This window comes from Physcomitrium patens, chromosome 22 (assembly GCF_059467195.1).
Source record: "Physcomitrium patens ecotype Gransden chromosome 22, ASM5946719v1, whole genome shotgun sequence".
Lineage (NCBI taxonomy): Eukaryota > Viridiplantae > Streptophyta > Bryopsida > Funariales > Funariaceae > Physcomitrium > Physcomitrium patens.
The window spans coordinates 9,493,460-9,515,963 of NC_143431.1; the positions used below are offsets into that span (position 1 = coordinate 9,493,460).

The window sequence follows — 22,504 nt, forward strand, 5'->3', positions numbered from 1 at the left end:
GAAAATAATTGAGAGAAATGAGCATAGAAAGAATAAATTTTTTTTTCAAAGTAGGATGCTATATCAATTTTCTTTTCATGTAAAAATAAATAAATAAAAATAATAGAGTTTAAAAAAAATTAAAAAATAAATTATTCAAGAATAAGTATCATCACTACCTTATTTTAATCTGATTATTATTAAAATTATTTTGGATAATTTTACCTACATTCCTTTTGTAAATATAGTGACAACAAACACTGCCAAAACTATGCAATAAAAATACAAAATTATACAATTAACTGAAAGAGAAAATAGAATATCCTTTGCAGAAATGGTCTATTGAAATGAATAAAAATAAAAGTATTAAAAAATACCCTAATCATGTTCTAAATTTAGAAATAAAATAAAATAAAATAAATCTCTCTCTTTAATGTTACACAAACCAATCCTCACAAGATTATCTTACCAAGTAATAAAACACCTTTCAGAATAACCATATTTTTTAACCAAAAAAACCAACCTACTTGTCACCTACTTAACTATTTAAACATATTTTGTCATGTGTATTTATCATTTTGTACATGTATTTTTTTATCTATATTAAATGAAGTATACAATAGGAATTAATATTTTCTTTTCGTTAAATAAGTAAAAAAACAAGATTAACAATCATACAGATTATGTGTGTGTGAGACTGGGAATGCATATGAACTCAAGTGAACACGCACGAACTCTTGTGAACGCATGTGAACGAATGTAAACTCATATGAACTCATGTGAACTCTTGTGAATGCGTTTGAACTAATGTGAACGAATGTGAACGCATTTGAACGCATGCGAACTCATTTGAACGTCTCGCTCCAACCAACACGTAGAATCTGTGAGTATGAAGCAAAACCCGAAGGGTTGGCTCATGAAGACACTGCATGATGCGAAGCAATTCAAAGCTCCGTGGTGGTGATAAAGGGAATGGAAGCTTGTGTTGTTACAGACAGATGTTGTGGCATGTAAACCACCAGTTCGGTACTGAACCATTCTGAACCGACTTGGTACCGTTTGTGACTCCAGGAAGCCCGGGAGTTATGAGGTGAAGGCTCTTCATCAGCCTCATAAACCCTTCGTTTTGCTGTTTCAGAGATTTCACAGTAATTTTTAATCCTTGCAGGATGAATTACGCTCAATAGAGAGCTCGATTGCAAATTGGTTTTAGAGCCTATTTGAATCCGTGGCTTTCTCGATTGGTCTTCCGTTAGAGGAGACGCTGGACTCATTGCACTTTAGGCGAGAATGCTGATGTTGGAGCCTGATAGGTCCTGTGCAATTCAGTCTTGCAAATTGAGTGAATGGCCGAAAGGTCGTGCTTCTGTTGACATTGTCGTTCGTAGAGGATCCTCCAAAAAGGCTCATCAATACATCCGCTGCAGGTTTTTCCCCTCCGTGCACTCTGATTCATCGTCGGTGACGTGATTGAACTTGCCATCGGCATGCATGTTGGTTGTCTTGTGTTGCTTCTCTTAGGAGACTCACAGCAAGAGATTGGATAGTGTAAGAGGAAATTGAAACCAAGTTTTGGTAAAGACAGTGCAAGCCCTAGAATTGGATGTGTATCGATGGAGCTTCACGATTTACGCAAATTCTCGCTACTTGCGAAACCAAAACCCCAATCCGACAAGGTTTACATGACTTGTGCAGGTCTGGACTCAAATGGAATTTGTAAGGCCGTTAGCTGGTTGAACAAGTTTGTGAGCAAGTGCAGTGACAGGCAAGGCAATTACACAGACCGACAGAATGTACAGCAAGGTTATTGCATCTTGGAACATCGTGAAAGGCCGATTTCAGATGCCGCCATGTATAGAATTTGTTTTCCAAGAAGGTTTGGCAAGGTTGAGCTGCAATGAAGAATATGGATTCGTTCAGCATTAGTCTTCTGGAGCCGGGTGTGAACTTGTCTTTGAGGATCAGACAAGGCGGATGTTACAATGGACCCAAAATATGAGACGGAAAGGTTTACAGCAGCAGAGTCTATGAAAAGTCTCTCTCTTGGAGATGGTACATGATTCATTTTACGTAATCCAGTGTTGAATTGTACACGAGTTCGATCGCGAGATTAATTCATGCGGCATTTTGACTAACCTTGAGTCGTTGCTGGTCGTGGAATGGGCGTTTAGAGGCAGCAGAGCACTCAACCATTGAAGGCCATGATGATGAAATGAGAGAACATTCAAAAAGTGATGAGCATCGACAAAAAGAAACTTCCGAACGAGCAAGGGACACAGGTGACTGATCCTACTTCACTGAAATGTGCACCCAGCTCTAAATTGGAAACATCGAAGTTGCTCAAAACTATTGAATTCTGTGCAGTTCATTTTCTCACCGTGTCATAGTGGATTCAACAGATGCAGCTGCTGCGCTGCATGAAACCAATTCAGAAAACACAATAACCTCGCTAACAATGCTTGCTCCTCCAGCCAGGGCAAGCATACAACAGATAGTCCTCCGGGGGAAGGCGCTCCTGAAGGTGAATGAGGCCCCTGCAAAGGACCTAATCGAGAACATATGGAGCAGGCTGCCGGAAGAGGTGATGGATTTGGTCCTGGCATGGCTCCCTCTCTCTGCATTCTTCCGCATGCGCTGCGTGTGCAAGAAGTGGAATCACATCATCTCCTCCCCAAACTTCCTCAACACATACTCCCGGGTACCATTTCGGACAGCTTTCTTCTTGCACCTGATAAAGTTGAACGGTGTGTTGACGGCGGCGTGCCATGATCCAACCAACAACCGTTGGCAGCGCCTTCCTCTCGATTCCATCCCCGTAAATGCTTATATTCATGGGGGCGCGGGGGGATTGTTCTGTTGCCAACGAGTCGTGAACTCGTTTCTTGTGCTCTCTGTATGCAACCCCTTGACCAAGAAATGGCGGGACCTGCCTCCTATGCCGAACCTCAACGCCTCAACGTGCTTTGTGAAGATGATAGCCAACCCCAGGAACAACACATACAAAATTGTTCGCGTGGGGCAATTGCAGCCCCTGCCAACAGTCCGTAACAACGGCGCGCGCATTGAGCTTTGCACTGAGGTTTACGAATCGGCAACCGATTCATGGGGGACGGTTGAGCACACTCCAACTGACCTCAGGTTCATTCAAGGCAGCTCCATTTGTGATGGCGCTGTCCAATGCCGGACGTCAACAACCAGACGTATGATTGCATTTGACACAGCACGGAAGCGGTGGATTGAAGTATTTGCAAGGAACTTGGGTCCAATCCTTGACTCCAAGCTAGTGGATTGCGATGGCCTACCTCACCTCGTCACACGTGCCTGGAAGGGTGGTCAGATGGAGAGCATTGATGTGTGGAGGCAGAAACCAAGGTTTGCTTCATCCTCAGGAAATGGGGCTGTGGATCCGTTCTCTGACGTGGAGTGGGAAGAAGTTGACAGAATGCCCCCATCCTTGTTCCGGCAATGGTGCTCAATCGCAGGTCCCTTCTACCATGTTGGCGTGGGATGTTACATTTACTCCACATGCTTAGCTCGCAACGATACGAAGCTCGTCACATACAATTTGCTCACAAAAAAATGGCAGCTCGTTGAAGGCTTCCCCGTCAGTCACATCAACACTTTCCTGGGAGGATATGAGTTCCGACCTCGTTTGGACGCAGCAGTTTAAGGCCATATAAACTGCCGTCGTAGGTAAGGTTTTGCAAGACAATCCATTCGTATCCGAAAATGAACAAGTTCGTGAAAATGATAGGGTTGTTTTCATAGATAAGTTACAAACCTTTCGTAGCATACATGTGCGAGCGATGAATATGTTTTGCTTTGGAGTACAGTACAATTCATATCATTTGAAGAATTCACAATTGTCCTACTTAATGACAAATGCGTGAAACTGGGACCAGAAGCTTCGTGAGTCGGCAGCAATACTGAGGTAATACACGTACAGTATCAAACTTGTAATGTCGGCATTAAGATGCCCGGAGAAGAGCCTCTGTCAAATCACTGAAGACAGCCTCTGCATTCTCCATGCTTGAAAAGCACGTTAGAGATTGAACCGCTTCGCAATCAGTATTACGACTTAACAGTAAATCAGGCGATGGCTGAGCATTAACTGCGATGGCAAGCGTTGTCGATCAACATGGATCAATTGACCGCAGCGGGCTCTACACGATTTCACGTGTCGTCAGGCTCGTCCTGGCAGCAGATCCCGCCTTAGCAAGCAAGAAAAGTTGCATTATCAGATATCACGTGATGGACCGCAACGTTCAACCAGCAATCGCCAGCATCTTCTCACTGACAAACCTTGTGACATTGATGGAGTCTTTCCGCGTTTGCCAGAGAGAGAAATTGCTGGACCCAATTCTGACTTGCAGATTGGATTCATGAAGTGTAGAAACTCCGCGGGAAAGGGAACAGAGCAACTGCTGACCATATCTAAGCTTGAATTCTGCTTTCCTGAGGATCAAAGTGAGGGGAGAGCAATTGTTATTTCCGACGCTGAGAGTGCATTCGAAATTCTGCAAGGGAAGCGGCTAATGCAGCCGGAGGAAGCATCTCGCCTCGATCATTCAATATGCCTGACATTCGTAAGGCCATCTCTCCAGGTCCGTCGAAGTAAGGCGTGCTTTGCACTGAGTATGGCTCTCGGACAGGAGGCGACTCGGCATAGGAGGAGGGCAAGCCTGACATGGCGCGACGACACCAGTCCTCCATCTTCCTTTGGAACATAATATCTTTTAACCGATTCCGCATGCCTTTGTAAAATCGGTCCAACTTTACCTGAACAAATTTGAATTTCAAACCTTCAGCAACACGTGACCAGAACTATCGGCTAGAAACTCTTACACTTGCCAAGATGGCTCCGAGCAGCAAACTCAAAAACGTGGGGCAGAAACAGGGCTTTAGCAACTGACCAACTCTTCAAGAGATGCATCCTCGACGTGCTGCTGCCAATCCTGAAGTGCAGAGCTCTTTGTTCCCAACCCGTCTGCTTTCATGCCTTCGACACTGGAGTCATAATTATTTGAACTGTTACCTGGGAGTTGAAGGGTGAACATCTCTTGCCCCCCGTAAACTGCCACATGCAACCTCTCAGCATAGCGACGACACTCGGCCAACTCAAGTTTCAAGGCATTAAGGTCCTCCTCAGTCTGCGGGTCGCCTCCGATCTGATACTTGAAAGCTCTCATGCTTGTGACCGACGGCTCTGTTCCTGCTAGACACTCCATGGCTCAGATAACAGAGCAACTGCTGGCCAGGTAGCCAACGTTCGAAAACCTGAGGAATTCAGAATTTGTGATTGCACATACTGGCATACCTGTGTCTCTATTGAGGCTTCGAATATTCTCCGGCTCTGGCTGCACTGGGGGCCAGAAATGGTCTCCTCTTCTTGAAGATCGTGTTGGGGATTGCATTCCCTGATCTCCTCTTCGTGATGGTCGGCCCGGGGGTTCTATTACTCGTTCAACTCGGACCGACGGTCGACCTGGAGATTCAGCAGCTTTTCTGCTACTTGAAAGACCTCGAGGAGGTCTGTCAGTCTCCACTTCTTGAACTTCACGAACATATTGCTCCACAGGTAATCTAGAGAAAGAATAGCTTCGCGGAGGCTTACTGTCGTCCCCTTCCCGTACATAAGGCCTGATTTCATCACCTCTACCCCGTGAGCCGCCCCTACTTGACGCGCGGCTAGATTTGCGAATATCGTATATACCTTCGGCGTCCAATTCCTTAGCGTTGGAGGGTCGTGACCCCGGAGGCCACAGCACAGGACTTGGAAACCAGCTATCTGAGTTATGTCCTAGGCCAAGAACTCCATTCTTACCGCGACCCCAGGTCCAGAGGTCCTTACCTCCGTTGGACACAGTCACAGTGTGCGCAGCGCCGCACGCAATCCCTTTTGAGCCTGTGACTGGATCACACGTAGCTGACGATTCTCCAAACACTCGCACTGGGGAAAGAGCATCGCCGCTCTTCGACCCTGGGGGTCCAATCCCTGGACATTGCCCAAGGCCCCCCTCCATTCCCCAAACCCAAACATCTCCAGATTCCATGACTACTGCGGTATGAAACAATCCGCAAACTACGGTCTGTATTCTTTCACGCGTGGGCAACGCTTCCACTTCAACTGGAGTGTGTGAGTTTGTGCAAGAACCTACACCTAATTGACCATTCTCATTTTGTCCAAATGTCCAGCAAGTGGACAATCTGCCATCGCCAGCTGCTCCGCTCTCTCTCTTCGGAGCCTGTGGTCTGGCCCCATTCCCCGCCCGGCTCGACATCGAGCTCTGCGAATAAGCCCGGGAGCTGGTATCGCTATGTACACTGTAATAGCTATGATTTCGGGAACCATTGTTCGAAGGTGCGTAAGGATAGCCCTGCTTGGACCGCACCCACGGTGAGGCAAGTGATTCCATGAAGTGTTCAGCTGGTACGCGTTCTCGCATCTTCGGCGACGCCATGGCTTGCTCCATCAGCTGCGGTAAAGACTGGACTTTCCTTCCCATGGAGGAACTCTCGGGGTCCTGCCCCTGATCGTCATCTTGCACGGTGACAATAGCGCTGTGATAGTACCCGCAAGCTAAGTCTACCACAACCCCCACCTGCTGCGCTAATAAGGACATGATCTTCGTAGGAATGACGCGCGGCTCGAAGTCACCGAGACCAAGTTGGCCGAATGCGTTGCCTCCCCAAGCATAGCAATCAACACCATTGCGACTATCTATAAGCGCTAGAATATGGTCACTTCCGCAGGCTATTCGACGCACAGAATGTCCCCTAAGCGCCAAAACGCGCTCTGGCTGGTTGATGTTTGACATCTCGAATGTATCAGATTCAGGTACTCGATCTAATACCGCAGGTTGGGGTACTGCCCCCCAAACCCATAGGCCACCATCTTGATCAATTGCACTCGACATCATACCGCCAGCTTCCACTTGAACAATCTGTACATTGTCAACAACTCCTGGGGAGAGCATTCAGCACATTGCAGAAAAACGGACTAAGATTATGAAGAAAGTAGACTACGAGAACCAAACCAAGGCAATTACCTTAAGATGCCCAGCACCCGGATCCCGGACACCCTGGTTCCAGGATGCAGCATTTTCTCGGTTTTCATCAGAAGAGGAGCTGCTAAGCCTGGGGAAGATAACTGGTGCAGGGTACGATGCGGCCCTTTGACGACCCAGCTGACCGTCCATGTTTCCATTAAGGAGTAGCACTGGGATACAAGAGATGAAGGGACCTAGATTTATGGTGTTTGAACATCTGATGCAGTAGAGTTTCTATATAATTCAGCTCTTGGGACAGTGAAGTTAAAACTGACCGTGAATAAACTCTTGACCAACGATAGATTTCGCAAACAGAAAGAGAAGTAAGAGATAGTGAGAAGGATACAGGCATTGAAACCCCATGACCATACCGTCCCATCACCTGCGGCAATCAATTCCCCTCGAGCACGATCAGTACACATGTAACGATGTTGATTAGACAGACGCAAAATGATCGAGCTTGCTTTCAGAGAATGATGACTACAGGAACAAAATTATACATGGGTCGTGCCAAGCAGTGAAACTGAAGCAATAACTCCCAGGTGGAAAATATTTACCTGCTAGAGCAAGACTGTGATACGCTCCAGCTGCAATCTGTGTAACTCTGGTTCTTTCGGCCGAATCCCGGTCGTCTCTGGCCAGAGGAATGTCTTCTTCGTCCACAATCATTCCTATCTCCACGAGCGTGGGTTCAAGCTCGTCTTGAAAAACCCCCATGCCCATGCGGCCAAACTGCCCTCGACCCCATGTGTAGACGCTGCCATTGGCTGGACACAAAGCATGAGTTTGCAAATGAAACGTGAGACACCCATCTTTAAAACAAAAGATTCTTGGTCAGTAGCCGCGAGTTTCCGCCGAATGTAGGGAGCTCTAGGCGATATACAGACCCGAAAAAACCTTGACCAACTGGTATTTCATCACCATATCTCCCCAAGGTTAGGGCGTTGTTGAGACAACCGCCACAATTATAATTGCAAAAAATTATAGCTAGGGGATATGGTATAGCATTACACGCCTTAATAAAGTTTCAAGCGATAAAGCTCAGAGTGAAGAGTTTGCTGGAAACTTATTAAATGTTGAATAAGCACCCAGCAGACTCGGAACTAGTGAAGAACAGTTCTATAAGAGTACACAATGAAAAAAGGGGGTGGAAAGATTGATCGTGCCAATTCACAACTTTCTAGTTTACCCCTTAGATGTTCGACAGTTTCCACCCAATTAGATGCACAGAATGATACTCCGCTTCCAGAATAAACGTAATAAACCTTATTTCCTCACACTGTAAGTGAACATTCCTACGTTCAATGTATGATCCTAAACCAGACTCGCGGCTCCCCGTAGCTGCGATAAAGCCTGTTGACCTTTGGAAAACTCCTCCAAGAGTTTGTACAAGGGTGTAGTGTATTGAGGCGCGAAAACGAAATAGTTCAGTGTAAGCGGCGGAATTTTCTGAAAGCTGAGAGGAAAAGAACGGCACCTGCAAGAGCAAGCGAGTGTGCCTCTCCTGCAGCAACTTGGACCGCTGTGGAGGCTCCGGAATCGTCATGACTATGATCCAATGCGCGCGCCATCCTTGGACCGCAGTTCCCTCTTTCTGTGCGCTTCCGTTCGCTCGCTCCCTCCCTCTCTCTCCCTATCTCGCTCTCTCCCTCCCTCTCTCCTTCCTCCTCAACAGACCTGCAATTGAATTAATCAGCCCTCACAAATCTCTTCCTGCCGTTTTCAACTATACTACAACCGCCCACCCCTTGTCTCGCCTCTTATTTCACAAGCATCGCAGTCACAGCCCCCAAACTACACCTCCTACCCATGCAGTTGTGCACTCTCTCAATAATAAGTAGATTTCTTCCATCCCTCTGGAATCGGAAGAAAGCAGAAGAAACCCCTCGACCTCCGCGTCTACCGTCTTCACAACCCACCTTCAGAACTCAAACAATATGAATTTCATGGAGCTTCAGAGGCAGCACGCCCCGAAAGCCCGCTCATTCGCTCTCCCACTCTCTCGCTCTCAACGAGCATTGCTCGTTCCAGCAAATGCTAGACAGATGCATTAGGATGAGGTCGAACCTAACGCCCGGCCCCCCTCTCAGGTGATCGAGTCGGATCCAACCATACGAATCGACCATAAAAACTTGCAACCAACGAGTGTGCGCTGGACGAGAGTGGCGAGATCGCAGGAATGCATCACCACCACAATGATCCCACCTCTCTCTCCGCTTCGCCCGTGCTTGGCCCGCATCTTCTGGGCCCCACACCGGAAACGATGCCATGCGAGTGAACTGCCGAAACTATTGGTTGCGGGGCGGGGAGAGGAGGAGATGGGGCAAAAAAGTCGATCGATAAGGGGGCCCTGATGTCAGACTCCAGCGATGCTGTCCAATACGGCTATTGCCTCAAACCGCCAAACTAATCCCTCCTTTTCTTTCCCCAGGTCTGCTCTTCCAGCCAGCGCTATCGATTTCTCCCCGCTACCGAAACTGTTTACCATCCTCTGGTGGGCCCCATAAAGCTACTGACAAGAATCTGCGATTTGCCACTATCTGCGCAGCCATGAGGCAACTCGCAACCCAACCATGGATCATACGAGAAGCGGTCCCTCCAGCGTTGCACCCATCTGCGTGCTCTCACTGCCGCATTCGCTTTCTGATTTCCTGGCTCCCGCAATCGGAGGAAGGCCATCGCGCTACACAGCGACTGCAAAATCATTGCCTAGTTGGGTATTGCGCTTCCAATCATACTGACTGTGAAATGAGCCCCTCAATGCATGTGAAGCTCTGGCTGGAAGGTCTCTCATTGCTGCAGCGACGTCGTCGATGTCTAACTGGTCAAACAATAACCAGCACAAACCAGTCGTCGGCGGCGGCGGCGGCGGCGTCATCGCAGAGGCGTTTTGAGCACTGCCTTCGACCCTTCCAAGGTGTGAGAAAATGAGTTTGAGTTTGAATTTGGATGATACCCCTTTCGAGAGATGAATGAATGTGCCCGGGCGTCATCGGAATGGATGTATAAGTATTATGTACGAAAAGGAATACAATGTGTGAGATATTCGATGCCTCATACTTTTTTTATTTATATTGGAGAATCCATCGTATCTTTTTACTTATTAATGAATATTTTTTTAACTTGCTGAGATAAATTTTATATTTTTGCATATTTGGTAATGTGTTTTTTAGAATAATAATCCATGAATCAAAAAAGTGAACACAAAAATCAAGTTTGTTTCACACATTACTCAAAATTGTATTATTTCAATTATTAGTGATAAAACATTTCAATTATTAGTGATAAAACATTGGTTGTGACTTTTCTTAATAATTATTGCTACATATTCAAAATAGTATAACAAAATAATCAAAATAGCACATTGTTGTTTTGGTGATCATAATATTTTATATAATAATAAAACATTTGATTCTCATCTTATAGCCAAGTTAAATTTAGTTTAGGCTAAAAATAAAATTAATGTTTAAATTCATGGTATGATGTTTTCAACAATATATATATCTTTAGGAATAAAATGTTAAAGAAATAGAGTTCTACATACCTATAAAGGAGGTTAAATTTTGTTTTTATAAAAAAATATTCCTTAAAATAGCATCACAGATAATATAACTAAATTAAAAGAATGTTGTGTGTTTGTTGTAAAGTGGAAAACACACAATATAGTTGAATCCCATGGGGTATAATTTTTTATACCAACCCAAGATGTTGAGTCTTTTTTATTATTTTCTATTTACTTAAACTGAAATAAAGTACAAGTTGACTAATAATTTTAGATAAACTCATAAATAGATAGAAACATTAAGCGATGTAACAGTAATTTAAATAGATGCATAGAGACAAATAGACAAATACTAATATCTTTAAATATGTAAGATACTCAATATATATATATATATATATCATTTAAATACATACACAATAAGAATAATAATAAATTTTATTAGGAATCTTTAATTTAAAAATAAAATAAAATATAAATTGTTTGTAGATATTTCATATATGAAATGAGAAAATAATAAGATTTTTTTTTCCCAAAATATATGTATATAGCTTTGATATAATAATCCAACAAAGAAACATGTAAGAATAATAATCTAAAAAAACAAGAAATATAACAATTACAAGAGAAAAAAGGATATTATGCATCTTTTTATAAATTATTGATAGACATCTAAACATCTATAGACATTACAAATTATACAATATATGGTTTTTTTCTTACAAAATTCAAGTTCATGATTTTATTTTATATATGTTATATCTTTAAAGTATTTTGCAATTGCATATAATTGTAGATTGAAAATAAATGAATAATATATGTTTTCTATAATAAAATAAAATAAAATCCAATCATAACTCATTTTTTACACTAAAATATTGAATATGAAAAACTACCAACCAACTATAAATGGAATACTAAATCAACACAAAGGCTCTACGTTCAAGAACCACTATCACTCTTCAAAACTCAATGTCTAAAAATGCAAACTTGTTTGATTCCAACACTGAACACTAACTTGTCAAGAGCTCAAAATATATAAATATAAATATATGGGAATATTAAATATATTCACATTTGATGAAGAATATGGTAATCATGATGAATGTGGTTGGTTTCTATTAGTTGCAAATCCAATAGGGGAGAAATGAATCTAGAGTTTTTTTTTTTTTTTTTTTTTTTCATGATGATTAGGATGGGTGGTTTGATTTAGTAAAAACTTGGATCTATTTAACATTATCTTATATATACACATACATATCTATTACAGTGGTATTTATAATACATAACCAATTGAAGAATCTTTTTGTTGTAAGTATGTTTTTTTATTATTTGTTAAATAAAATGTTCAAACCAACGTGAATGCAGAAAAAGCAATTGGAGACCGTGTGTTGAAACAAGTAGAAACAAAAGTTCACATTCTTCTTCTGCACTTTTGGGTCCATATATTTCGGTTTTGGAAGTGACCACTTTTAGGGTTTCGAGATGGAGGCAATGGCTCCAAAGAAATCTTGTGACAATACACATAGAACGAAGCCTCACCCAACTCGTCTCTCAAAAAAATAAAAATAAAAATAATTTGAGTTTCGATGCACGTTGACGGTAGGATCACCATGCAACAAGGGATCCACCTCACCCAAAGGCCTCTGCTCTCACAATTATAAGTATTGAGAATGTTTAGAAAGACACAAGAGTAGTAGTAAGTCATATACACACACAAGAGTAGTAATAAGTCATACACACACACAAGAGTAGTAATAAGTCATACAGACATACAAGAGTAGTAGTAAGTCATACACACAAGAGGGTTTCTAAGGAGAGAGAGCTTCACACATAAAAATCTGTTCATTTGATTGTAACTCGTATACAAGAAGAGAAAAGAGGAGAGGATAAATAGTACTTCTCCACTAGACTCTAAATATTGTAGCTATGGTATTTACTGTAGTCTATAGTAAATATTATGGAGAGCGCTAGCTACATTTAATGATCTCAACACTCCTCCTCGCTCATCATAATATTTACATAATATAAAATTTGTATAGAATTATGATCTATACTTTTTTGTGATCTTGCAAGATCAACAATTGTTGCCTCATTAAAACCTTATCTAGAAAAATCTTATTTTATTTAACGATAAAACCATAGATGAAGGAAAAAGAATACAACATCATTTTCTTTAATTATTTAAAGAGCTCATTAACTTTCTTATTCAAAAAGAGCAAGTTGCCGCATACCAATGCCATAAATAAGTCGACGATGGTTGCTTAATGGGAGAGCTTTGGTGAAGACATCAGCAAGGTTATTTGTAGATTCAATTTTCATAATTATAAGTGCTTGATCAGTAATCAAGTCATGGGTATAACTAAAATACTTTGGATCAATATGCTTTGTCTTGTCACCTTTAATGAAACCAACTTGCATTTGTGTAATACAAGCACTATTATCTTTATGCAAGATAGTTGGAGAATCATCATATGAAAATCCACAAGTTGTTTGAATGAATTTATCAATTGATCGCAACTAAATACATTCTCGAGATACTTCAAGTAAGGCAATAATTTCTGCATGATTGGATGAAGTTGCAGTTATTATTTGTTTCACTAATTTCCATGATATTGCAGCTTCATGTCTTAAGAATACATATCCTATTTGAGATTTAGTTGTTGCAATATCAGATTTATATCCTGCATCACAATATCCAACCAATTTTGGATTTGCTGATTGTGTGTAGTATAATCCCAAGTCTTCAGTACCTTTTAAATAATATAATAAATATTTGATGCCATTCCAATGTCATAGTGTTGGACGTGCACTATGTCTTGCAAGAACACTAACTACAAATGTAATATCTGGTCTTGTAGATGTAGCTAAATACAAAAGTGCTCCAACCGCTGCAAGGTATGGATATTGGTCTCCCAATATTTCCTCCTCCTCCTTGCATGGACGGTATGGATCATGACCATCACGACCACGTCCAACCATTGGTGTGGACAATGGATAAGCATCAATCATATTAAATCTTTGCAAGATTTGTCTAATATACATTAGTTGATAGAGAAAAATGCTACCATCTATTAGATGCATAATCTGAAGACCAATGCAGAAAGTTATTTTTTCTAGCATTTTTATCTCAAATTCACATATAAGTAGGTTCGTAGCTGTAACACATGTAGATGTAGTACCTACTAGGTAAAGATCATCAACATATACAACGATGATTACAAAACCAGTTTTATCTCGTTTGATAAACAAACAAGGAATTAATGGATCACTTATAAAATTACTTGTAATTAAATAATCTTGAAGATGTTGATACCACATGCGTGTGGATTGTTTTAAACCATACAAGGCCTTACATAATTTAATACCACGATATTTTCCTAGAGCGGATTGATTTGAAGTTCCTGTTTTTAAGCCAGATAGAACTTTCATATAAACATTTGCATCAAGAGAACCATATAGATATGCAGTTACTACATCCATCACATGCATCTCAAGGGTAGCATGAATTGTCATTCGAATAATATATCAAAATGTAATTGAATCCATGACTGGAGAATATGTAGATTCATAATCAATGTCAAATCATTGAGTAATTCCTTGAGCAACAAGATGAGCTTTATAGTGGATTATTTGGCCTTAAGCATCTCGCTTGCACATTAATACCATTTTATATCCTACAAGTCGAGATGTAAGAGTGTCTACAATTAGACCAAAGACTTTCCTCTTACGCAAAGAAGCATAATCCTCCTCAATAGCAGTTTTTTATTTTAACCAATCTGAGCAACGCATCACCTCTTCGATGGTTTGAGGTTCAAGAACGTCTTCCTTGCAAGAAAGGGCTTCTATAATCATATATTCAAATGATTCATCTACCATAATAGATGGTTTGTCCCAAATATCATCAGTAGCATAATACAAAATAGATAATTCTTTACTCAACTTGTCATAGGATCGGGATTCATTGTACTTTATTTCAAACGTTTCTAGTGCTTCAAATATGAGTACTTTATTTCTTTGTTGATTGGATATTCCTCCTTGAAGAGATAGGAATATATTTTCTTCAAAATGACAATTTTGCAAACGTGTACGTAATAATGTGCTAGTTGATGGATCAACAATACGAATAACGCTTGGTGAATCAAAACCAACATATATGCCTTCTTATCGATGAGCTTCAATAGTACGCCATTGAGGTTCTGGTATTGGAATCCAAGCACGACAACCAAATATTCGCAAGTGAGATACATTTGAAACACGACTCGAAATGAGCTCATGTGGTGAAACAATTTCAAGACAAGAAGGGCGGAGGCGTATTAATGCTGCAGCATGTAAAACTACATGATTCCACATTAATGCAGGTAGATTTGCGTGAAGGAGGAGTAATCAGGTAATGAGTTGTATACGCTTCATAAATGACTCTGCAAGTCCATTTTGAGTATGTTCATATGGAACACAATATGTCAACTCGATTCCTGTTGCAATACAATTATCTTCAAAAGACTTTGATGCAAATTCTTTTGCATTATCCATACACAATGTTTTTATAGGATAATCAGGAGAATGTGCCCAAAATCGAATAAGCATAGATATAAGATTGGCAAACACCATATTTCGAGTTGATAATAATGAAATATGTGATTGTTTACTTGATGCATCAACAAGGACCAAAAAATAACGAAATGGTCCTGATATTGGATTAATAGGACCACAAATATCACCATGCGATCTTTCAAGCATTGGTGGTAATTCTTGTGGAAGTTTCCAAATTGAAGGCCGAGTAATCATTTTACCTTACATGCATGCATGACATAATTCCATAGAGTCTACATTTGAAGGCTTTAAATTGTGCCCAGTTATACATGGAATGATCTTTCTAAATAATGTGGATCTTGGATGTGCCAATTATCCATGCCAAAGAGAATCATGACTCTCTATGATAGATGATGCAAAATTAAATATAATAGGAGGCCGAATTACAATTTGGTATAAACCATTTTCTGTAGCAAAAGCTTTTTCAATAAATTTATGGTTCTTTATAAGAACCAAAACCTCTTTTTTATTTAAAGTGGCAGTCGAGAGGTGATAACCATTAATATGTACATCTCGGTAGGTGATCAGACTCTAAGGTGCTGAGGGTGCAAACATCGCATGTTTACATTTTATGATGGAACCCACAAGTAATTTTACCATCGTTGTGTCCTCTTGGAAACAAAATGCATTTGCTCCAGCCATGGTCATCATATTTTTAGTTTACCAAGTTGAAGATTTTTCAATAAAAAATTGTCTATCTTGCAAGATAGTATGTGTTGTTGCAGAATCAATGAGCGCATCATTTGATTCATCATTAGAGGTTCTATCATTCATATAAGCCTCTAAGTCATCAACACCAATTGAATCCATGGACGCATCCATGGTATGAACTTCACGAGCCTCAACTCGTAATTTCTTATTTTCTTGGAACATTTTAATAAAATATTCTGAAATACGGCACGCATGTGCTAAATGTCCAATCATTCCATACTTATGGCAAGAACGCATCTCTGATTTTTTGTTTTCTACTATAATTAATAGTAGAACGTTTATTCTTTCCATATGGGTAGAAATGGTCTTGACTATGACTACCCTAATACTTATGAGCATGTTTCCTATGTTTGAATAATTTCTTGTTAGACTTTGAAATATTAAGTGCATGAGATTCTGGAACTGTAGTTTCAATAGGACGAGCTTCCGCATTACACAAGAGTAGTTCATTTTGCTTCTCCACAAGAAGTAGATAGGACACGAGATCAGAATGACTCTGAAATTTCATGTTCCTATATTGTTGTATAAGCACTACAGATACAGGAGGAAATGTAGAGAGAGTTTTCTCAATCATTTCTTCTTCAAAAATGCTTTGTCCACATAATCGTAATTGTGAGACAATACTATACATTTTACTATTGAAAGCATTTAAATTTGGAAAATCTGAGACACTTAAATGTGTCCAATTATGATGTGCACATGGAAGAAAAATGGTCTTTTGATGATCAAACTTAGATTTAAGATTCTTCCAAAGTTTTGCAGGATCTTCCATTTCTAAATATTGATGTTGTAATGTAGGTATAAGATGACGACAAAGGAGAAGAAGTGCTTTCCAATGAATAGCAAGAGGTATAAAAATACTTATTGTAGGAGATTCTTCAAACATAATGGCATCCGAGAGTTGTTTTGCAAATAAATTTAGTTTTGCCATTTTTGCCCATAATAGATAGTTGTTTCCATCCACAATGAATGGTGGAAATAAAAGAGCTTGAAAATATTAGGATGCACTGATAATAGTTGGAACCATAGTAGAAGCAGTTGAAGATATTGAAGCACTCATTATAAATAAATCTGTAAAGAAAATAATAGATTAAGTAGAAAAGTTGAATAAAACGTACCTTAAAATATAAAGTAAAATAAAATGATAAACTTGAACTTGAAAAAATAAAATATATATATATATATATATATATATAAAAGAGGTTGTAGATTAAGGCATCAAAATAACAATAAGATGGCTATAGCGGGCAGTGGTAGGGCGGCAGCAGTAGGGCGGCAAGGTGGCAATGGTAGGTGGCAGTGGCGGTAGTGGCAGGTTCGGTGGGGTTCGGTGGCAACTTGGCGGCTGTTCGGCAGTAGGCGCAGGGCATAGGGAGCAAGTTGAGATGAAGTTGGGCTGAAACAAGTATTCTAAGCAAGCAGGGCAGAGAGTGGAACAAGTGCTCTAAGCAAGCAACTAATGTGTGAGGGGCCAGCAAGAAGAACAAAATCATGAGGTAGACACTGAACAAGGGTAGTAACAAGTTTGAAGAGTCAAAGTCTAGAGCAAAAAAATTGTGATAGTGTGTAGAAGAGAGTCGTGTTGATAACATGTTGAGAATGTTTAGAAAGACACAAGAGTAATAGTAAGTCATACACAGAAGAGGGTTTCTAAGGAAAGAGAGCTTCATACATAAAAATCTGTTCATCTGGTTGTGTCTCGTATACAAGAAGAGAAAAGAGGAGAGGATAAATAATACTTCTCCACTAGACTCTATATATTATAGCTATGGTATTTACTGTAGTCTATAGTAAATATTGTGGAGAGCACTGGCTACATTTAATGATCTCAACAATGAGAAATGCACTTGGAGCTTTGATAGTCCCTGCCATGCTCTGGTCCCAGAGACAGAGAAAGAGTTGATGGGCGCGGCAGAAGCCGGGTAGTGCTGCTGCAAAACTCATACTCATCACGAATCAGTAGCCAGCAGTAGACGACGACGATGAAAACGAAGGAGAAGCCCCCACAATCGCCATTATTCGGGGACCAATGCATTCAGCATGCTGGAAAGGGAGACCTGTCAATTTCTCTACGAGAGCATGCCACCTGGGTTCAAGGCTTTGTGTTGGGGGACGTACAGAATATATTGTAACACTAGTCGGTCATGATCGGGTAGGGAACTCAACATCGTTGGAAGAAGAAGAAGAAAGATCCCCTGCAAAAAAAACCCTAAAATCTATGGAAGAAACTGTCTTCCCGGGAATGTTGATGTTGTGGGCAGTTGGAGACAACGAGAACCGTAGAACTTATGGTGTGTCTGTGTACGTATATGTGTTATCTGAATCAACCATTTGTCTCGTTCTGACTACCAAGACTACCATTGCTGTAAAGGAAATGAAAAACATGGGATCATTAATCAGGCTCCGATGGCACTCACTGTTCTGGGTACTTCATTCCGGCCGATGAATCAGCCAACTTCTTTTCAGCCGAAAATGACCAGTGCCAGTTTGTCTCTCACAACTGACGGACCTACCGCCTGATACCCTCCCAAATGGAGGAGGAGGACATCAGGGTATTTGAAGTATTTCAAGAAAAAGAACAAAACTCCTAAGAAACAGAATGCAGAAGAGAAGTAAAGAGGCTGGCAACCAGAGGAGACTCCTTAAAGGAAGACCGCTTCAGAGTACCCCCTCTCTCCGACGATGGAGGTGTCTGCGAGGGCTGTATGCATTCGAGGGCTTTGGATTTAATTGTCAGTGGATCATTGTTGATTCACTCTGCATGGAAGAATCCTGGTGAGAGAGATATATATGGCTCTTCAACATGTAATTCAAAACCACCCCTTGTCCGTGACAGAGTCGATGAACAGTTACCCCCGTGGAATCCGCGCCGAAAACAACCAGTGCCTCCAAATATGGTTCCATCCGTGTCATCAATCAACAAAAAGCCTTTTTATAGGGTTCCATATGAGGACACGATTGAGTTGGTTGGGCTCTTCACCTTCGGCCTCATAGGAAGGCCGTTTCTCTCTCAACCTTACACGGGCCTTGTCCGCCAAAAACCCGCTTTCTAAGTTGCTTCGGTGTCCTTTTCCCCGTTTTTTATATAGTGCAATGCAAGTGGGCATACAGGCTTTCTCCAAAAGATTCCTCCTCCGATATCCGCGTTGTGGCAAATTCGACTCTTCGGACTGGCAGTTCGGAGATACAGAGCACCACATTTGACAATGTTATAGAACACGGCAGCATGTCGTAGCCGGCGTACATCCCATGCTTAGTTTATCCACCACTACAGAGAAACAACCGATGGATCAAAACTTTGAAAGGGACGATAGAAATAGAGGAATGGCACATTTAGATCAACTTACGAAGCAGGTTTATCTTATCATCACTCATGTTCACAAGCTCCCTCTTCGCAGTCAACTAAGATTACGGTTGTTTCATACTGCTGACAAGTATGAAACCAGGTTTAGGGCTTGTGAACGTACAAGTACGTGCAATACATGACACTGCAGTATCTTCATACACATATGGGCGTCGCGTCTTGCAACTTTTGAAACTTTTACACACGAGTACTTTGACGGAGGTGACAGCGTTTCGCTGAGCGAGAGTGTTAAAGACACATTGACGAAAAATCCAAAGACGGGAGAAGCGTTACGACAAAAGAGGCAGTGGGGTGGAAGAGGATTCAACTATGAGCGGTTGACTCCAAGGTAACGAACAGGAAGTGCCTACAACTGGTCGTAAGTATACTGGCAAGGAAAACTCTGCGCAGAATTTAACTTTAGGGAGTAACTGACCAAATTTTCACACTGTTCATGACATAGTGCATGTAAATAATCTGGGGGTTGAATTAAGAATCACGCATCTGACAGGGCAAAGTGTCCAGATTGCACTCATGATAGAACCAAGGCACATCAGGCATGCAGAAGTGTTTCATTTGGATCCATTCAAGTATGCACAGAAGCAAGAAAACAATATTAACCCTCATCCCTTCTTGTTACTCCGCTATCCACTTGGGAGATTCCTGGAAAAAAACACTTCTTCCGAATGTGACCTGGGATCCTGAAGTCGATAAGTTCATTCCGTCCACTTTTCAGCACAATATTCAGATCTGATCCCCTTGATGAGTGTTGTACAATGATGGCAAAACTGAAAGTTCCAAGCACAGGAGTTGCTACAATGAATTCCGTTATTAAGTGGGTAGTACACACCATCACCTTGAAGTGTTGGAGCACGATGGACCATTCAGTGCGAGCTGTCTGGTTCGTAAGAATGGTGATGCCCTTTCTGGAGTCTTTGAGATTGACTCACACGACTTTGACCATCGATCGTCTCAATAACCACGCCGCCATCTCTAGGAGTCAGGCTTCTGACATCTTTTTTCTTTTCAGTTCCAAAAGAATCCCACTTGTCTGCAGCTACGCGTGTGGGAAACCTTGCCGGCAGTCGAAAACAACTCAACTAGTCAAAACTTTGCAGTTTTGCAGAAGACAAGCTGCATCGATCCCAATTCCACACTCAAATAGACGATTTTCATATGGGGTCGGAGGAACCACGTCATGTGTCCAACAGCTAGCAGAGGGCCTTGAACAGCTCAACGTAAATAACTGTTCACTTGCTATGTAATATAAGGCCACCAAAAGTTATCTGTAACATTTAAGGGCTTGATACAAATCACAAACACGGGGAGTAACAAATTTCCCAATGGCTGATATTGGCCAAGTTGTGCCACTTCCTGCCTTCCAATAAAGAACACAATTAACTCATCGACGTCATTCAAGAAAGAGATACTCCAAATGTTTACAAGCCTATAGAGAATGTATTATAGAAGCCCTGATACCTCAGAAGCACCCAACCAGTTAATTGCAGTCTCCGAAGTGAAGGTACAGGAGTCACAATACAAAGGTGCAGGAGAAAGTGGACAACTCTGCATTCCTGTCAACTTGATGTTGAACTCTGTCCATGATAAGACTGTGTAATTCAACATGATTGTACAATGAATTTAAATTCTACCAAAAACTTTACAAATCGTGTTCTCTATTTTCTATTTCTCAACCCGACTTCACTAGACTTCGCAAAGTATATACACTGGTGGCGAGTCCTGCAGTTCAAGTAAACCACAATGAACACACTAGGAAAACGAGATTCACACGGAACAAAAAGACTGGAATAAATAACACACACATGATATGCTAATATTTCATGTGTCGAAGATGTGCAAAGAACTGGAGAACCAACCTCAATGAGAGAAGCACCTGCAAGCAGACTGGAGTTGGAATCACTCTCTCACAACGCATAAAAGGTGCTTAAAAGTCGAAGTGAAGCAGGCAATATAATCCATCAATGATTGATATGACGGTACATCTTTCTTAGTCCCATGGATTTTAACTTCTTGACCATTAGCATATTAAAAAAATTATCAGTAGTAGCTGCCAAACACCACCAGTATGTTCAATAATCTCCAACAATAAAATGCACTTTAGTGTAGGTTTGTATGGTAGTGGAAAAATAGCTTCATCTTGCATGAGCGGCTGGTGCTGTTGGTGTTGTGCCTTAAGGTTATCAGTGTGTGCAAAGTAGGAGATCCTTCCAGTTCACTAAAAGACACAACCATCAAGCGTCAGCTTTGTCATCCATCATATATTAGAACAACTTCTAATTAATTTTTTTCTGAAATTATCCTTCCTTACATCACCCATGTTTGGGACATTTAGTTTGTGTACCAGTGAATGGAAGAGGTCTGCAGTGTGTACCTGAAGGAAAAATTCTGTGCTAAGGTCTTCAATTAAAATGCATAAAAGCTCCACGTTTTGATCAGTTGAGAACAACCCGTGCCCAGTGTTAGAGAAACACTATGGGATGTGCTACTGAAAATCACAATCGAGCACAAAATGAGGGACATCATGCATGCAATACGACCTAAAGTCGGGTATGAACACCAGAAATAAGATCGAGGACCCTAAAAGCAGTGTAACCCCATAACCCAAGAGTTTATGACTTTTAAGCACAATGAATATATATGCTCGTAGCAAGATAATATAAACCACTTGCTTCACCTACACATCTTTCCGACAACTTCGGCTGCGAAACCTACCACCACAGTTTGCAGAGATGAGCCAGAGATGAGCACCTCCTAAGTAAAACTCTAACGCTCAATCCTCGTGAATCTGACCACAAGATACATCCAAATCTAAGACCTCGTCTAGGTGAAGTCCAGAAATCACCACATATGATCATTTCATACACCAACTCCAGGAAGAGCGTCATTCCCTTCTCATACAAAACGAAATAAACCAACACAAAAACACAAACTACAACACATCATAATCCAGTAGCAGTCGTTGGTTTTAGCAGATCCTTTGTGCGCATGTAAAATAGTAAAGAACCAAATTCACAATGCACTAACAAACACCACAGATACAATGCAGATCCTCTCGAGCAAAACACACAAACACAAACTGCGAGAATGTCTGTGAACCGCGTCTAAAGAGGTTCTAAGTAGAGGTACCCAAAAACAACAACAGCAACATCACCAGCAACAACAACAACAACTACTACTACTACAACTCTGTTGCTATTGAAAGACCAATTTGTCAAGCTCCGACGAGCAACATTTCGCAGTTTCGAGATACAGCTTTGACGGCCTTAGCACTGTTTTGACGGCGCTTTGTCTTGCAAAGGTTTATGA

General features: G+C 41.1%; 2 protein-coding genes and 2 long non-coding RNA genes across 13 annotated transcripts; 1 reads left to right on the forward strand and 3 right to left on the reverse strand.

Annotated features, from left to right (window-relative positions):
• The first annotated feature begins 886 nt into the window (after positions 1-886).
• LOC112274995 (F-box/kelch-repeat protein At5g15710) lies at positions 887-3,883 on the forward strand. 3 transcript variants are annotated; one of them, XM_073530282.2, is made up of 5 exons: positions 887-1,005; positions 1,148-1,406; positions 1,675-2,031; positions 2,151-2,258; positions 2,379-3,883. In XM_073530282.2, the coding sequence occupies exons 3-5, from the start codon at positions 1,962-1,964 to the stop codon at positions 3,647-3,649; spliced, it is 1,449 nt and encodes a 482-aa protein (XP_073386383.1). In that variant the 5' UTR covers positions 887-1,005; positions 1,148-1,406; positions 1,675-1,961; the 3' UTR covers positions 3,650-3,883. The 3 variants fall into 3 exon arrangements, with proteins under 3 accessions (XP_073386383.1, XP_073386382.1, XP_024360675.1); XM_073530281.2 differs by lacking the exon at positions 887-1,005 and having other exon boundaries at positions 1,090-1,406; XM_024504907.3 differs by lacking the exon at positions 887-1,005 and having other exon boundaries at positions 1,090-1,406; positions 2,451-3,883.
• On the reverse strand, positions 3,718-9,694 carry LOC112275108 (uncharacterized). 5 transcript variants are annotated; one of them, XM_024505136.3, is made up of 7 exons: positions 8,506-9,694; positions 7,586-7,795; positions 7,375-7,410; positions 7,029-7,174; positions 5,297-6,923; positions 4,893-5,194; positions 3,718-4,758 (listed from the first exon to the last, which is right to left on the reverse strand). In XM_024505136.3, the coding sequence occupies exons 1-7, from the start codon at positions 8,597-8,599 to the stop codon at positions 4,465-4,467; spliced, it is 2,709 nt and encodes a 902-aa protein (XP_024360904.1). In that variant the 5' UTR covers positions 8,600-9,694; the 3' UTR covers positions 3,718-4,464. The 5 variants fall into 5 exon arrangements, with proteins under 5 accessions (XP_024360904.1, XP_024360905.1, XP_090102218.1 ...); XM_024505137.3 differs by having other exon boundaries at positions 4,893-5,191; positions 8,506-9,680; XM_090246092.1 differs by having other exon boundaries at positions 4,893-5,191; positions 7,029-7,166; positions 8,506-9,671.
• Positions 9,695-17,388: 7,694 nt separating this feature from the next.
• Positions 17,389-19,603, reverse strand: LOC149986643 (uncharacterized). Its single transcript, XR_016500082.1, has 2 exons — positions 19,302-19,603; positions 17,389-19,102 (listed from the first exon to the last, which is right to left on the reverse strand). It is a non-coding gene; the product is annotated as an uncharacterized LOC149986643 (long non-coding RNA).
• Positions 19,604-20,754: 1,151 nt separating this feature from the next.
• Positions 20,755-22,504, reverse strand: LOC112274901 (uncharacterized). 4 transcript variants are annotated; one of them, XR_012216406.2, is made up of 4 exons: positions 22,325-22,504; positions 21,911-21,983; positions 21,570-21,683; positions 20,755-21,413 (listed from the first exon to the last, which is right to left on the reverse strand). It is a non-coding gene; the product is annotated as an uncharacterized LOC112274901 (long non-coding RNA). The 4 variants fall into 4 exon arrangements; XR_016500081.1 differs by having other exon boundaries at positions 20,755-20,917; positions 21,072-21,413; positions 21,911-22,494; XR_016500080.1 differs by having other exon boundaries at positions 20,755-20,917; positions 21,055-21,413; positions 21,911-22,492.

What these genes read in the sequence shown, in the direction of transcription:
- LOC112274995 (XM_073530282.2), top strand. Translation starts at nt 1,962, where the DNA reads ATGGACCCAAAATATGAGACGGAAAGGTTTACAGCAGCAGAGTCTATG. An exon ending in AAGTCTCTCTCTTGGAGATG is followed by an intron (nt 2,032 to 2,150) that starts GTACATGATTCA and finishes ATGGGCGTTTAG; the next exon opens with AGGCAGCAGAGCACTCAACC. An exon ending in CGAACGAGCAAGGGACACAG is followed by an intron (nt 2,259 to 2,378) that starts GTGACTGATCCT and finishes TGGATTCAACAG; the next exon opens with ATGCAGCTGCTGCGCTGCAT.
- LOC112275108 (XM_024505136.3), bottom strand. Translation starts at nt 8,599, where the DNA reads ATGGCGCGCGCATTGGATCATAGTCATGACGATTCCGGAGCCTCCACA. An exon ending in TCACAGTCTTGCTCTAGCAG is followed by an intron (nt 7,411 to 7,585) that starts GTAAATATTTTC and finishes TGATTGCCGCAG; the next exon opens with GTGATGGGACGGTATGGTCA. An exon ending in GTCATGGGGTTTCAATGCCT is followed by an intron (nt 7,175 to 7,374) that starts GTATCCTTCTCA and finishes ATGGAAACATGG; the next exon opens with ACGGTCAGCTGGGTCGTCAA.